This window comes from Onychomys torridus, chromosome X (assembly GCF_903995425.1).
Source record: "Onychomys torridus chromosome X, mOncTor1.1, whole genome shotgun sequence".
Lineage (NCBI taxonomy): Eukaryota > Metazoa > Chordata > Mammalia > Rodentia > Cricetidae > Onychomys > Onychomys torridus.
Window position 1 is genome coordinate 75,475,511 of NC_050466.1, and position 16,735 is coordinate 75,492,245.

At 35.5% G+C, this 16,735-nt stretch overlaps 1 protein-coding gene across 4 annotated transcripts in view; it reads left to right on the top strand.

Moving 5' to 3' along the window:
* Dmd (dystrophin) overlaps positions 1-16,735 on the top strand; it is a 1,920,150-nt gene that overhangs the window by 1,414,438 nt on the left and 488,977 nt on the right. For all 4 annotated transcript variants that reach the window (XM_036174407.1, XM_036174408.1, XM_036174405.1 and 1 more), the window contains one exon: positions 9,575-9,764. In XM_036174407.1, the coding sequence (XP_036030300.1) occupies positions 9,575-9,764 (190 nt within the window). The remainder of the gene's footprint in view (positions 1-9,574; positions 9,765-16,735) is intronic.

Consider the following 16,735-nt stretch of genomic DNA (forward strand, 5'->3'; position numbering starts at 1 on the left):
ATAAAAGCCAGGAATGGTGTAAATCCTTGCCTTAATGGAATTTACAGCAAGTTAATGTTGAAGACTGTTAAACACTATGATAAGCAGTGAATGTATCAGGGAATCCTTGAAGCCAAGTACAGCATTTCCTTTGGTCTTTCAATTCTAATTGAAAAAAAAAATCCTCAATTTATAAAATGCTTTACAAATCTTATTTGATATTGTAAAGGGCATCAATGAATTTTTAAGTATCCTGATCTTTTTAGATGCTGTTTTCTCCCTGGTAATTAAAAGTAAGAGATGAAGAAACCTTTAATCTTTATTTTGATACATTTAATTAGCTTGTGCTGTTGTGATCTTACATTTCTTCTTATAAATAATATCTGAGCCATCATAATAAGTTTGAAATTAGAAGGGCTGTTCTTTTAAAATCTACCAAGATTTAGTCACTTCATGAGGTTAATTCATTTCTCTACTGGCCATATACAAATGTATTTATTTTATTTTAAAGTGTTTAGTTTCCATGTTAGATTTTTCTCATATATTTTCTCAAATATGTATTTATTATAAAAAGGCCACAAAAGTATGTTCTAGAATTTTTCTATTATTTAGTAAGAAGTAAAGTATTTTATTACTGCCTATTTTTAATACCTGGATTTAATATAAAATTCTGAAGCCTATCTTGAGGCCAAAGTACAATGTTCATTTTAACAGGTCTCTTAGATGGTACTTGAAACTAAGGGGAAAAAATTATTTTGTCTACACACATATACCATAATCCTAATTAATACAATAACCACAAAAACAAAGGATCATTTAGTAATAATTTATATTATTCATTATGTTTGTCTTGTAGTGAGATTGACAAGTCCCTTTAAGAAGTAGTGTCTTAGTATGCTATAGCTTGAATGGGGTCTTTTAAGGAAACTCATTAAGCCACCCTGAAGGCCTTTTTGTAATTCATAAAGTGTTCAAAATAATAAAACTAGTTTTATCAAGTAATTTAAAGCATCAAAGTTAATGTATATATGAACATGCTTTAGATAAAATAAAATACCACTTTATTGCAAAATACTATACCCAAAAATGTTGAGTGTAAATATCAAGGACTCTTTCCAAACTGCACTGGTAATTGCAGGAGTGCTAAGTATCTGGGTATTTGAAGTCAAATATTTATCCAACATAACTTAATCTTCTAGGAGTCCTTATGAAATCATTGGTATTTTCATATTCTGCTGATAGTGTGCTGCTATACATTCATTCTTTTGGATGATAATGATTTTAGAGACTTACTTGATTCAAATATGATTTTGTCTTTTCATCTTAGAAAATTGAACCTCCATATTTTACCATGTTCTGGTTATTAAGAACTGATATCTAACAATACAAATTTCTGTTTCTCCATAAGTTATCATAGATGAGGATATATATTTGCTCAAATACACGGTCTTAGGAGACTTTAAAGAACTGATCCTAGTCATGACTTTTAATTTGGTCTCCCTCCTTGTATAATGCCCCTTTCCCACATGTCTCCAGTCTCACTCCATAATCTGGGCTCTTTTAAATATATAGCATGGAGCCCAGGCTATGGTGGGATGTGTCATCCTTCTGCCTTTTCCACTTTTTATTTTCTCTATATCTTTTTAGGAGAAATAACAAGACTTTATTGTTGTCTGTCATATTTTAAAATTTAAAGGTATTAACACTGTAAGTAACCAGAACCTTAAAGATACACGCTATTCATATCATTTCGAATAGAAATTATTTCCAACAGTAAACTCAGCCCTAATCTAATTTTGTATGTATCTGCAAAGTAGTGGTATCTGAATTTTTCTGAAGGCCCTTTTCAATATTATAAATTCCAAGGCAGTACTTTGAGTGTTTGTATACAAATAATGAATTTCATCAGAAATTATTTTTACAAGTTTCCAAAATAGTATCTTTTGATATTGTACCAGTACAAAAATAAAAATGCAGATCACAAACTAAAGAATGTTAATTTATTTACCAATGTAATTTAGAGAAATATATGTGCATGTTGTAGCTGCTCATAATACCATCAACATTTATTTAGTTAGCCAATTTTCTCAGTTATTAATGACAAAGAAACACAAGTCAAATCAAATGCATAATATGAGGAGAACATGTTTTACTCTTATCACCTAATTTTCATTTGCAGCAATATTCCAGTGGTTTCATGGAAAGTACATAATTATGGATATTTTCCTAATAATATAATTTGCAAATTATAAATTTTAAATGCATTCATTGTGGGAAAAGTATGAAAGAGATACAGTATCTATTTTTATATTCTCTTCATTGTTGATCATATCTAAAATTCTCTTTCTATAGAAAGGTAAAAGTCCAGGATTTTTTTTTAAACAAAGTATCTGTATTATTGAAGAAAGAGCACATCACTATGCTCAAAGCTGTGGTTTATCTTTGGAGCACTAATCGATTTGTTGTGCAAGTATGTTGCTACTTGCACGTGTTATAAAATCATCCTGTGTGTCTGGGGTGATGAAAGGTTTGAATGAGTTTTCTGAGAACTAATCAGCAATACTTTGGGAACATTTAGGTCGTGGTTTCCAATTAACTCTGGAGAGTTTGAGTAATTTAGTACAAGACCTCAGGAGAGAAGGAATGAAAGCCTCGTTAACTCATATGGCGGTCGCTGAACAACAAACCAGCAAATTGCATTGAAATGACCTTTTTTTTTTTTTTAAAGCAAAAACCAGCTAGATGTTTTCTTCTATAATGAGGATAATGTACCATCTTTGTATGTGTCTTTTACAATGTGTTTTAATAATCCTGTAACAAAAGTAACAAAATACTTTCGTTATTGTAAAGTAACAAAAGAGTAACATTCATGCCTGCATGTGAGGGTCAGGAGTCATAGCCTTCCTTGTACTTGCATTACTCCAGTGAGGACATCCGTCTTCATAGTTAGATAAACTTAGTTTTCAAGGTGTAAGATATAACCCTATATCTTTTTTGACAGAAAAATGAAACAAACTGTCATTTACACTGTTAATCCAAAGGTTTCTTATTTTTTATGAAGAACAGTTCAATTGGGCAAACGTCTATGACTGCATTCTGGAACAAAACTAAGTGATTTTCACAGTTTTTTTTTTTTATGGAAAAAGACAAGAATTTTGTGATACATTTATCACCTGTTGAGCAAATTGGGATAGAACTTCATGAATGCATTCAAATATGGTACATTTGAGCCATAGTATAAAGTATAGATTGCCTGTAGAATGTTTATAGCCCTAGAACATAGGATGTGTAATTACATTCGTACCTATTTACTCCTCTACAAGAATTGAGTATATAAAGTGGTAAAAGTCTAAAGCATAGTGAATTCTATGTCATCAATATTAGACATATATCCTACCACATAATAGACATGTAATAGATTCATGTGTAAATGTGGCAATGAGATGTTAATTCACATGTGGAAATAAAAATGAGGTGTTCAGATTAAAAGAGTATCCACTTACCAGCCAGAATAACTGAGAGGGAAAAAACTATCAATTAAAATGAAGCAAAGGAAAAGAGAGGCAAAAGCAGTAATAGTAGTTTACATTTGAAATCCCAAGCTTTGGGAGCAAAGGCAGGAAACCTGGATTTCAAGGGTAGTCTCTGCTACATGGTGGGTTTAAAGCCAGCTTTGGCTATGAGATCCTACCTCAAGAAGAAAAAAAGAAAGAAATGGGGTGGGGGGAGTGGAGCTAAACAAACAAAGCTCTTCAAGAAGCAGGAGAAGGTGGATTTCTTTGAGTTCAAGGCCAGTGTGGTTTTCCTGAGGAGTTCCAGGCCACTAGGAATACACAGTAAGACCTGTCTCAAAAACAGATGTTTGTTTGTTTGTTCTCAATGAGAGCAAGAGAAAAAAGGGAAAAAATCTTGCAAATTCATTAAAAACCTGGATTTAACATTGAAATATAACTTATTAATTAGCATAGAAATAGTGACTATGATATTTACAGAAAATTTTAACTTCAGCTTAATATATGTATGGTGGCTTTCCTAACACTGAGGAGGATGTGGCAGGAGGATTGCTGTGAATTTGAGCAATGCTGTTAATTCCAGTATATTAAGGACTATAGAGTGAAACTTTGTCTCATTCATACACAAGAAGGAGAAAGAAGAACTTTAAATTAACATATACGTTCATATATACAAATATTTTTGTGATTTATACTCACCCCATTACCTTCTTTTCTCCCTGCCTCTGAAGTCCTTCTTCCCAACTTCCCTGTCTTCCTTTGACCCACTAAGTTTAATTGGAGTTGCATGCATGAACATGAGGAGAGGTTTATTTACTAGAATATGGGCAACTTCTCAGTGGTCATATCATTGAAGAAAGCAACATTCCCTCCCTCGGTATCAATTAACTGTTAGTAGCTCCCCAGGGAGGGTGTGGCTTTAGGAGCATCTCTCCTATCTATGATATAATCTTTGCACCCCCTCACCCTTTTCATTTATTTTGTTCAATTACACATACTTTTAATCCAGAAATATAATTGAGAAAGTTTTTCCATCTGTATTTCTATTACATATTAAATTCTTCAGGCTTACCTTAGAAAATAACAAATCTTCCTCCTTTTTTTCCTTAGTTTTTATGTATTAAGATTATCCTACATCAAAGTTGTGATTTCAACATCATAGAAAATGTGATGGCTTAAAGATTTATACAGATACAGCAGTGTGTGTGTGTGTGTGTATGCACATGCATGAGCACACACGAGTCTGTGTGTATGTATAAAATGACAAATGGGGAACTTATTTGTAATGGCTATGGGGGGCATGCTTTCTGTGGTTTGTCACCTTTCCTCAGAGTTGTGACTGGATAAGCATTTTCTTGGGCTTATGTAATTTTGCACTATGTTTCATAGCTCCAGAATTTTGCCCCTTCAAACCCTCTTTTTACTAACTGATAGTTCAGAAGGCCATTATCTCTTTCAGAGATCACAATCTATATAAGAAGGTGTTTAGTTCTTCATATAATTCTAAGAAAACCGTTAATGTCCAGAATTTTACTGAGAAGTGTGCTCTGGAAGGAAAGTAAGTAGCATAAGGCAGAACTAGAAGCCAGGCAGCATGAGTATGACTGCAAACCATTGCCTGCACGCCACCCCACCCCAGTGAGGAACCAGGGTATCTATCCCTCAGGATTGCCCTGAGTTGATGCACTAGAGTCAGACATATCAGAGATCAAATGTATGCCAGTACATGGTGTTAATCATAAGATTTGTGAGAGAAAACACATTCAACAATTTTGAACCAAGCTTGAAGCAAGCTTTAATTAAATCCTGGCCAGGATGGTGGACTCTGGCCAGGTCTACTCCTGGGTTCCCAGGAAATATCCACGAGTCAGGTTTTGTGGGTCTTAAAAAGGAAAAGCCACAGGGCCACTATATTTCCAATCAGGTCCAATCAGGAGCAAGCATATCTTCTTGCCCGTGGACCTTCCAAAGACATCCAATCAAGGACAAGTGCGCATCCTGACATATTTCCTGCCACATACCTGCTGCCCACATGTGATCAAGCACATCAGGTGCAGATGGGTCAAATCGACATGGGACAAACAGGAACTTATTCTTCACTGTCTTAACTGCAAACAGAACTCTTAACATGCAAGGTCTTTATTTCCTGTTTTGGTCTCCCATCCACTTGAATGGTGTATTTTTCTTGTTTCTGTTTTGTTCTCACAATGGCTTCTGCCTGCTTCAGGGATGAAGGGAGCTACTTTGGAGCAGGTGGCTCTTTTAACTGTGTCCTATTCTCAAATAATGCTGACCTATAAGAACCTTCAGCCAGCAGTACTCCAAGAAACTTGGGCAAGAAGTCTACCAGTCTCAAGCATGTATCTGAGCAGCATACCCCAGCATCTACTTACACAGTACTCAAAGTTTTGTCCTAGCAGAAGTGCTTTTCAAACTTTAGCATGTGTTTGAAATGCCTGGAAGGCTTGCTGAAACACAGCTGGTTGGACTCCACCCACGGAGTTCCTCTTTCAGTAGATCTAGCCCGAGGCCGGAGAATTTGCATTTCTAATAAGTTCTCAGATGCTGCTTCTGGAACTGTTGGTCCATGAGCCATATCTTGACACCACCGTTCCACACCACCCTTATTTATATACTAAGAGAGGAGGTCTTAGCACTAGAAAGTAATCCTTGAGAAAATACGAATTCTTTATTCCATCAAATTCTTAGCTGTTTCCATGCATTATAAACTTGGAATACTGATAATTAAGCTTTGTTATATAGAAACACTTAATATAGTAAATTACAGTTTAAAGGCCATTTTACAATATATATATATACTCATCATTACCTTTAAATTCCAGCAAAATTGTCTTCAGGGTCCATAGAATTGCATGTCATAAATAGAACATCATTAAAATAATCCATGTTTGTAGTCTTTTTTCTTAGCCAGTCTTTTATTTCCTTATGATTCTCATTATTTTTATATTTTTATTTATCAAATAAGCCCTCAGAAGACATATGGTTGGAGAAAATTAAAAACTAGAGGATACATTTAGACCTAATTTGAATGCACAAGTATAGAGATTAAGTACCCTTGACTTTTGGAGGAGGTAGACTTGACACTATTCAATCTTAGGAGTTCAATGTACATGCCTTGGACCCAGGAGTGAGCTTGTAGTCATTAAAACCTCCACAGAAGAAGCAGGAAACAACAGTTGTGACCCAACAGCTTTGAAAAATAGCTCATTTGAAGAGATTTTCTGCTGTTGCTTCCACTGAATTATTTTTAAAATATTTCCCGAATAAGAAAATATTCTGCCTGATGTTGTCAATATTTCAGACCACAAGGGTATCCTTGAAGAAAATGGTGCCTTACTGTCCTGAAAATGTGCCTCTGCTTCCCTAAGGGCCTAATTTACAAAGCAGAAAACTGCTGGTAGGATTTGGCTGAAAATCACATTGTCTGGATACTAGTTACTTGCTATGGAAGCAGGTGAGTGGTGTTTCTAGTTTAAGGGCAGAGGAGCTAAGATGGATGGAGTGCCCCTCAGCATGGAGATGACACAGAGAATAAAATAAATGCACACTATCTAATCTCTTAAACTTCATCCTTTCATGTGGTCCTTTTATTGTATCTGAAATTGGACTGTATTCAAAAATAAGTCAATGCCTTAACCAGCCTTGTATTCTAGATTGGGACAGTTTCTTTCTATCATGAGTTTTAGGCTGTAAACTACCTCTTCTCCAAATCATATCAGTAGATTGTCAGCACTTACTCAAGAGCTTCCCTTTATACTCTATGCCCAACTTTCATATCCAGATTCCCAGAGCTGTGACAATGGCATTGAATTCTGAAATATTAAGAAACAGATCACAATTTGGGCGTTTCTGTTTGGATTGACATTTTATCTAAAACCTAGGGAAGCTACAGTCCAGGTTAGCCCTGTAGCTGTTTCAGATTTAACTACTTTGCCCAACCAGAACCCCATGGTACCTTTTACTTGTATAGTATTAACATTTATTTAGGAGGTGATAAATAGCTTAGTACATTGCTCATGTTTTTCCAATAGTGGTATCCTCATAAACCTACTCTCTCCTCTACCAGTTAATGCAGACAGAAGATTTTTATCCAGTATGAGCGCTGAGCCTACACTGTGAAAGACTGTGTGCTCAGCAAAAACCTCATCCATGATGAATACACAGCTCTTCTGGGGGCTTTGCTGCCGCCAGCTCGGCAGGAGTTGTTTATTGCCTGCTTTGCACATCCCATGATAAAGTTGCTGCTAAAATAAATTGCAGTTTTGCATAATTATTGACAATCACATCTTAACAAGCAGTGTGTATCATATTCAAGTGTTCAATTTTTTGAAATCCATTTTTAGCTTATGTTTAGTCCCAGAAAGTGTTTGTGTAGTTGTAGAAGGCAAATAAGGCATTTAGATAGAGTACTAATTTCCTCATTGAAGACAAAAATTTACCTGAATCTTTTTTGATGGGACTGTTACTGCTTAAGGCAATTTTCCCTCCTGAGCTATTACTATTACATATATTACAAATGCTCAGGGCATTTGTATGTATGTATGTCCATATTACATGTAATATGTATAAATGTATATACATATGTGTATGTATAATTGGAAAGTATGATTTAAAAATTTATCACAAGAAATTTTTGTTTCATCCAGTTTAAAAAATACTTGGAAAATTAGAAAATGAGATATAGGCAGAGAAACTAACATTTTTTATTACCAATAATAAGTAGTCACATTATGTGAAGTTTGATGCTCATCATAGCAGTAGATAATGAAGAACAGGAAATGAGAAATCAGAGAAATTATTAACAAGCCATATCACACACACAATTGGTAAAGGATATCAGGAATTGAATCATTGGTTTGTGTGGTTTGTAAGTTTCTACTCTTCAGCTTGATGCAACATTTTTCTTTTGGATAATATCCTCAGTCTAAGGCTACCAGGTAATGCAATATGAACCTAAAAAAATACTTTTAATAAGTAACTATTTGGCAAGAAGATAATTTGCACAATTATTTCTGTCTAACGTGTTCTTTCTAGTCTTATTGTTTCTTCACCTTCCAATCCAGCCCTCCAATTTGTCCTTCACCTCCCAACCCTCCATTTGTATTTTCCTTCCTTGTTACTTTATCTTTTGAATTCTTGCCTCAGTTTCATATCAAACATAGGCATGGCAAGGGAATTGAAGATTTTGCATATGAAATTTAACTTCAAATTCTGTGGTATCTCAAAATAAGCTTTTTGCCCAGCACAAACTCAAGGTTGAAAGGAAGATATTTTAGTGTTTTTGAACAAAATTTCTAAGTCTCTCTCTCTCTCTCTCTCTCTATCTATCTATCTATCTATCTATCTCTGTCTATCTATCTATCTGCAGGGTGTGTGTGTGTATGTCTGTGTGTGTCCATTTCTATAGGAATCTTTAATTATTGTCCATTTTTTATTATTATATTTGTGTTTTAATTTTACATATCAGCCATGGGTTCCCCTGTCCTCCCCCCTCCCGCCCCCCCCCCCACCTTCCCCCCATCCCCTCCCCTCTATTCCCATCTCCTCCAGGGCCAAGACTCCCCTGGCTATTCATTTAAACCTGGTGGATTCAGTACAGGCAGGGCCAGTCCCCTCTTTCCAGGCTGAGCAAAGCGTCCCTGTGTAAGCCCAAGGTTCCAAACAGCCAGCTCATGCACTAAGGACAGGTCCGGGTCCCACAGCCTGGGTGCCTCCCAGGCCCTCTGGATAAGTAAGACAATTGAATAATTATTGTCCGTTTTTTAGGGAGTTCCCATGGATTAAACCTAGGGCATTGAATTTAGTAAGTGAACACTATACCATTGATCCACATCCCCAGCCCATTGTCATTTATTTTTAATAGCTCCATTTGTATGCTTTCCTCCAAGAAGAAGGAAGCCTTTAGAGGAAATAGAAATGAATATTAAGCAAAATGCACAGTATTCTGGTTGTTGGTTAAATGGAGAATTTCAGGAACACACCATCTTTGCTCATTTTACTGAGTTCATTGCATGTACCATCCTGATGATTGTGAATCCCATGTGCCTGTTTGTCCTTTACAGAGTGAGCGAGCGAGAGGCTGCTTTGGAAGAAACTCATAGGTTACTGCAACAGTTCCCTCTGGACCTGGAGAAGTTTCTTTCCTGGATGACAGAAGCTGAAACAACTGCAAATGTCCTCCAGGATGCTTCCCGGAAGGAGAAACTTCTAGAAGACTCCAAGGGAGTCAGAGAACTGATGAAACAGTGGCAAGTAAGTTGAGTGTTTTGTTTTAGCACTCTACTGAATCTAACTGAAGCATTTGTACTTGATATTGACAAACTGGGGACAAAAATAGAGTTGTTTTATTCAGACTGATACAGTTCATCATTTGGGCAAGAAGAAAAGACACAAGAGGCAGTAAGAAAACACATTGGTGATTCCATGTAATACCATCAGCTTCTAAAAATACATGTATTTCTGACCAGAAAAATACTTACCTAAAACACCAGGGGTCTTGTCAAGCAGAAACTTTACTCAGACAGAGAAGTAAGTTAAGGATTGGTTTATTATATTAAAATGGTTGCCATTTTCACTGTTTACTTAATGTCTTACAGGGAAAGCATCTGTAGGAATTGTCTGTTTTATTTAGCGTTGCTAACTAAATCAGTTTCCCTTCGTTACTTTCAAATACATTCTGAAATGTTAATCTGACATTTTGCAGTTTTCTTCCTAACATGATCTGTGAAAATAAAAAATGAGATTGCTAAATTTGTTATAGTTAGTGGTTGTACAATTTTCAAACAATTGTTTTCCCTGGAAACAAAAATTATTAATTCTGTGTACATGAACAGAAATAACAGAAGGTTAAAGTAATATTGCTTAAATGGAATCTTGGCAAGAATCATGTTCTGTAGTTTAAGGAGTTTTCAAAGGTTTATTCTTCATAATGGATGGAATTTTCCTGAACTATTATGCAGCATTATCATATGTCCTTTCTTTTTGTGACTGTTTTTATATGTACATATAAATGAACATCACTAGTATCTAGACTATAGTTTGACATGATAATTTTTTTGGACTAAGAAATTCTTTTCATATTGTTCTTTTCCATCTATGTTTTGTTTGGATGAGAAAGTTTGTTGCTCTAGTGCAGACATTAGGTAACAACAGTGATTTATTACGTCTTGAATTTGCCATTCTGTTTTATCTTCCTTCTCTGGTCCCACTTGACTATCCACAGTGATGTAGTTTTGTTTGATCCTTTGGAGGTAATTTGTTTAGAATAGTGGTCGAATTTATCTCTGCAGAGATCTTCCACAGTTTATGTCAGAGTGTAAAAGCCATGAAAGTTGAGATTTTATTTTGTCTGCATCTTAAAGGAATGCTGAAACAGTGATTGTAGTGCCATAACACTTTTGGCTTATGCTATTTCACAAATAAAAATTTATTTCATCTTATAAGTGGTTATAAGCTATAATAGAATTTTAATTAGTACATGGGTTCACATTTTCCCTGCACCCATGATTGATAAATAGTACAACTTTGATTACATGGCTTTTAAAAGCAAATTATGCTGAAAATAAAGACTAATCAACTTACCTAGGTACTTTATTGTCAGATATTTAATAAACTTCCCCTCAAAATAATGTAAGTCAGGTTGAAGTAAAATATATCTATGATCTCCTATATCATTTATATTTATATATTCAATATTTATTTGTAGGTTATAATCTTGAGAAATTATAAAATTCTGAATAATTAAATTGAAAATTGGCTATATTTATTTTTAAGTCTGAATAAGGAATAAGTGAATTTTTGTTTTGATTTTTTCATCTTCTTTCAAAAACAACTGGAAATTACTCTGGAAAAAGTGTCTTAGCTTTCTTGTATTACTTAAAATGAATGTATGTGTGTGCTTCTAAGGTCTGGGTATATGCTTTTTTTCTTACTCTCTTCCCCAAACTGAAGTATGTTTCTCACATAAAGTTCCAGAATGAACCTTTCTGCATATTTAGGCTATGACACTGACTACATAAATGTTTAAAATGCCAGATTCCCTCAAACAGACCCAACTACACAACTGTCTCCTGTAGACAGAGGGCCTAGTCAGGTCCCATGAAGGCTCCGCAGCTGTTGGTCTAGAGTTCATAAGTTTCAAAGAGTTTGGTTTAGTTGTCTCTGTAGATTTCCTCATCATGATCTTGACCACCCCCACCCACCCACCGGCCCCTTGCTCATATAATCCTCCTTTCTCTCTTCGACCTGGGAGCATGAGCTGACTTTTTGGAGTCCATTCCCTATAGTAGGATGCCTTGCTCAGCCTTTATGCAGCAGGGTAGTGGTCCTGTCTCAACTGAATGTACTAAGCTTTGTTGACCCTTTTTCAGGAGTGATTGGGGGTGGTGGATTTGGAAGGTGGCCTGGGAGCGGAGCAGGAGGAAGGATGGAATGGAGAACTGTGGTTGGTACCTAAAATGAAAAATTTTATAGAAATAAGAAAAATAATATAAAAAATACCAGAGTCAGAAAAATGAACATTTTAAAATAAGGAGGTACTTCTTTTTTCTTTCTTTTTTTCTTTGTTTTTTCTTTTTTGGTTTTTTGAGACAAGGTTTCTCTGTGTAGCTTTGTGCCTTTCCTGGAACTCACTTGGTAGACCAGGCTGGCCTCGAACTCACAGAGACCCCCCTGGCTCTGCCTCCCGAGTGCTGGGATTAAAGGCATGCGCCACCACCGCCTGGCTTGGAAATACTTATTTATAGTCTTAGTGTAATGACTATTGCCTTTGGTTATTGTTGTTGTTAACTGCTGTTGTTCATAAATAGAGTCTTTTTCTTGGTATCCTGTTAATTATTTGGGGCAGGGACAAGTACAGGTACATGTGTGGAGGTCAAAGGAGGATCTTGGGGTCTGGACCATGCCTATTCATCTTAGTTGAGGGAGAATCTCTTTGTGGCTGCTGGCCCTAGCTGCTCTGGAAGCATCTGAAGACTTTGCTGTTTCTGCCCCCACCCTGTTTCCAAGAAGCATATTGGATGCACAGCAAGCTTTTACATGGGGTATGAAGCTCTGACCTAAGGTTGGGAAGTTTGCAAGCATGTGGTTTTACCCTATACTCTGGTTGGTATTCAATTAGTAATTCTCCAGCCTCAGAATCCCTGAATGTTAGAATTATAAGTGTATGTTGTCAGGCCTATATTGAACTGCATTGGTTATTAAAAGAAGAAAAGGAGGAAGGAACCCAAATACTCAATCAAACTAATAGCTTTCCCAACAGATCTTGAGCCCTCTGTCTACTCCAAATATGGCCATGATTTGTTTTCTACAAAGGCTACTGTGTGGAGAAAAAAGATAAAGCTTTTAAAGAATTCTTTTTTCTGAAATTGCCAACTGTTCTATATAGAAAGACTATAGGTCTTATTATTTCTTGCTATATTGACTATTGCCTTTGGTTATTAGTTACTTCAATATTTCATTGTCTCAGCAGTAATTGTAAATTATGGGATCTATAAGCACTACATATATTATAAATCATGTGCTTCCTTAATAAAACTAGTGAATAAGTTTCACTCTGAAACACATCAAAATTTCCTAGTGCATTAGTAAAAATTGTTATTTACATTCATAACTGAAATCAAGTAATAGTATTATGCTTGTCCATACATTATGATGAGGACATTTTTCTTATAGTTACTTGTGATAGTCTAGCTGGAACATTTAAGCCATCAAACTTTTATATAATATAACATATATCCTGAGCAATGATAGTTTGATAATGTTTAAATTGTAAATTTATTTTAAAAATAAAGAACTGAATTCATAATTGAATCAGATTCTTTTTCTGTCCAAACATTTTTCCTTTGAGCCTAACAGAGTTGATAAAGATGTTTGTGGTTCAAGCTTCTAACAACAACAACAAAAATACTGGCTAAATGAAAAACTGAATAACTTTGTAGCTTTGCAAATATTCTACAAGTCTTATAAACTCTATGAGATTCTTTAAGTCAACTTGCAATATCATTGCAGTACTAGCCTGGGAAGAAGCTGCCTAGCTATGGGTATGTAGTTGGGATAGTCTAAAAACTAAATAAGAAATGTGTGTACAATTTGCAACACCTCCATCTCTGAGCTGAGTCTGCCCCTGCCCTGTCTCTCTGCCTATCTGCATGCCTATCTACATTAGTCATTTCATTCCATTTGCCTGTATCGCCTTTCCACATCACCATGTTATGAAAATTTCTCTTATATTGAATATAACCTTGCCAGAGAGACAAGTTTGGTAAGCTTTGAATTGTACATCTGTATATACCTGTAAATTAAGATAGGTTTCATCTCTCACACATTATTGAAATTGAAAAAGCCGGCTTCAGAATTCCTGACATAAAATCTTGATCCATGGGTGAATTCCAAGGAAGAAGAAAAAATGAGACCAAGGTAATAAATGTAGCACCTTAAGTAAATTGAAACATCACATTTTGGAGATATTGTACAAAGTAGTCTGTGTACTTCTAATTCTAAGGACATCTTCAGTGGACTATGATTTGAATTTATTTGTCTGTATTTTTTTAATCTGCCTTATATCATCCTTGTGTCTGATGTTGACTTCTTCTTGTTCTACATGTGAAAAATATTATTAAAAATCACATTTACATGCAAGTTACAGTCTTATATTTAAACTTTATATTTGTATTTCAACTTGCATTAACTTGGCAACTCTTTACTAAGTACCCATTAGCTTACTTAGGATAGAGGTAGAATTCAGGTCCAATGCTGGGTGGTGAAGGCACACACCTTTAATCCCAGCACTTTAATCTCACCAGGCAGAGCCAGGCAGATCTCTGTGAGTTCAAGGCCAGCCTGGGCTACAGAGTGAGTTCCAGGAAAGGTGCAAAGCTACAGAGAGACCCTGTCTCAAAAAAAAAAAAAAAAAAAAGAATTCAGTTCCAAGAAGTACACCTAGCACATATCAGCCATGTCATACATGATAATAGATAATAGATAGCTAGACAAGTAGACCTAGACCTATCTGAAGTCCAGTACTGAATTTTAAGTTGGACCTTGAAATTTTTCAGGTTAGATTGATCACATCATATCCTGGCCATGGTTCTAATATCCAAACAAAGTATGAGAAATGCTGTTTAGAGAAGGTCATGTTCAAAAATATGGCAGAAGAAGGATGCTGCTGGAGCACACCTGGAACCCTAGCATTTGAGAGCCTGAGGAAGCAAGATAATAAGCTTGAGCTCCCAATTTTGAAAAGGGTGTAGTAGCAGCTTAGGTTGAAACCCTGAAGAAGTTCCTGTGTGAGTATATAAAGTTGCTGCTACAAGAAATGAGATTGGGAGATTGGAGGTAAAGATAGATACCCATTTTTAAGTTTTTAATTAAATATATAATGATATTTTATTATGTATTTAATGTATAATTTATTCTATGATATATTATTTAAGTCATATATATATATGATGTGATTTAGGCATGCTATCTCCATACCCCTCTTATTCTCTTCTCCTTTCTCCCAAACTCCTTAGAACACTTCTTGTTTCATTAATACTATCTTATTTTATTGACCCCCCCAACCACTAAGTCCCAATGACATACATATTCAGGGGCTATAATACTTAACAGGATGTGGGCATGAGTAAGGATAAGATATGTGTTACTTTCTCCCAAAAGGGCAATGTACTGTAATTTAAAAAAAAAAAAAAAACTCACTGAATGTAAACTGACCTTTTCCTCCCCCATTGACACTATTTTTTAAAAGTTTGAGTTAATCTGTAGTCTTTGAGGAGTTATGTCTTAGTTTTAAACAGTTAATGCAACCAATAAATAAATTATAATTTTTAATAAAATAGTTAAGGCAGTGACATTGGACATAAGAACTAGATAAGAAGGTTTTTTTGGAAGTGAAATGGACATTTTGCTGCCCTCCATGAGAAGCAGAGATGAGGAGACAATCTGAGGTAATATGACTAGTCAGTGTCTTCTTGGAGCCACAGAATTCATGAGGACAAACAGTTGTGAGAAGGGATGCCAAGAATGTGGTTTGCTTTGAGCTAACTGTGTATAATAGATGAGAATATCACCTCCCTTGATGCAGTTGTGAATTCCCATAGTGTGGAGAAAAATCTAATTAAAGGTATAAAAGTTGAAGGTCTTTATCATGTAAACTATAGAAATTAATGATATTATGCACGTGTTGATATCATTGTTACTGGAAACCCCCTCTGATCTACCCAGAAATCCACTTAAATACTACTAAAACCTTCCTGTAGCCCAGAATTGTTGCTCACTGATAACTTTCTCTGTGGTATTTGAAGTCACTAAAAAACTTTTAAAATGACAAAACTGAAAAATGTTAAAAACAAAAAGCCTTGATATGAAATTCCTATCATGAAAGAGTAAAATATTTGAGGAATGTAGCCAATTGGAAAAACTCCTTCAATTGCAGCAATAGTTTCATAGCTCATATAAACCTAGGCATTTTTCTTTTACCCTATGATTGCATGTTGTCATTTGCAAATGTCATCTGCTCTGAACACAGTATTTATAAACAGATCCTGACTATACTAATCAAGAACAGAACCTAGAGACATGGGCTTATCTTCTTCCTTTCCTTTAGTGTGTTCTTTTACATCCTGAATTTGTCAAAGAAAATGACCATTGCACCAACCCATTGTCCTTTCTCATATTTCTCCCAATCCAAGCCTTTATTCTTTCAACAAGTTCCTTTCCTACTGCTCTTTTTGTTGTTGTTGTTTTTTGTTTGTTTGTTTGTTTTGTTTTGTTTTGTTTTGTTTTCCTAAGTCAGTGTTTCTCTGTGTAGCTTTGTGCCTTTCCTGGAACTCACTTGGTAGCCCAGACTGGCTGGCCTCAAACTCACAGTGTGATCATGGGATTAAAGGCATGTGCCACCACCGCCCAGCCCTACTGTTCTTGTTTTGGTTTGGGGCTTTGCTGTGATTGTTTTCATTGATGTTGTCGTTGTTGTTTGTTTTGTCATCTATTGTTTTCTTTTATATTGTGTGTGATCTACAGAGTTTAGTTAGGATTGATTGCATGAGCATAGGGGTGAGATTATTTACTAGAGGAAGGGCAATTTACCAGTAGCTACACCATTGAGGAAAATGACTACCTCCCACAGCAACCATTAACTGTTCTCCTTTGGGAAAAATAGGACTCCATTTTCCTCTGCCATCCAGGATGAAATGTTAATATGCCCAGTCATGTACAAATTTTGT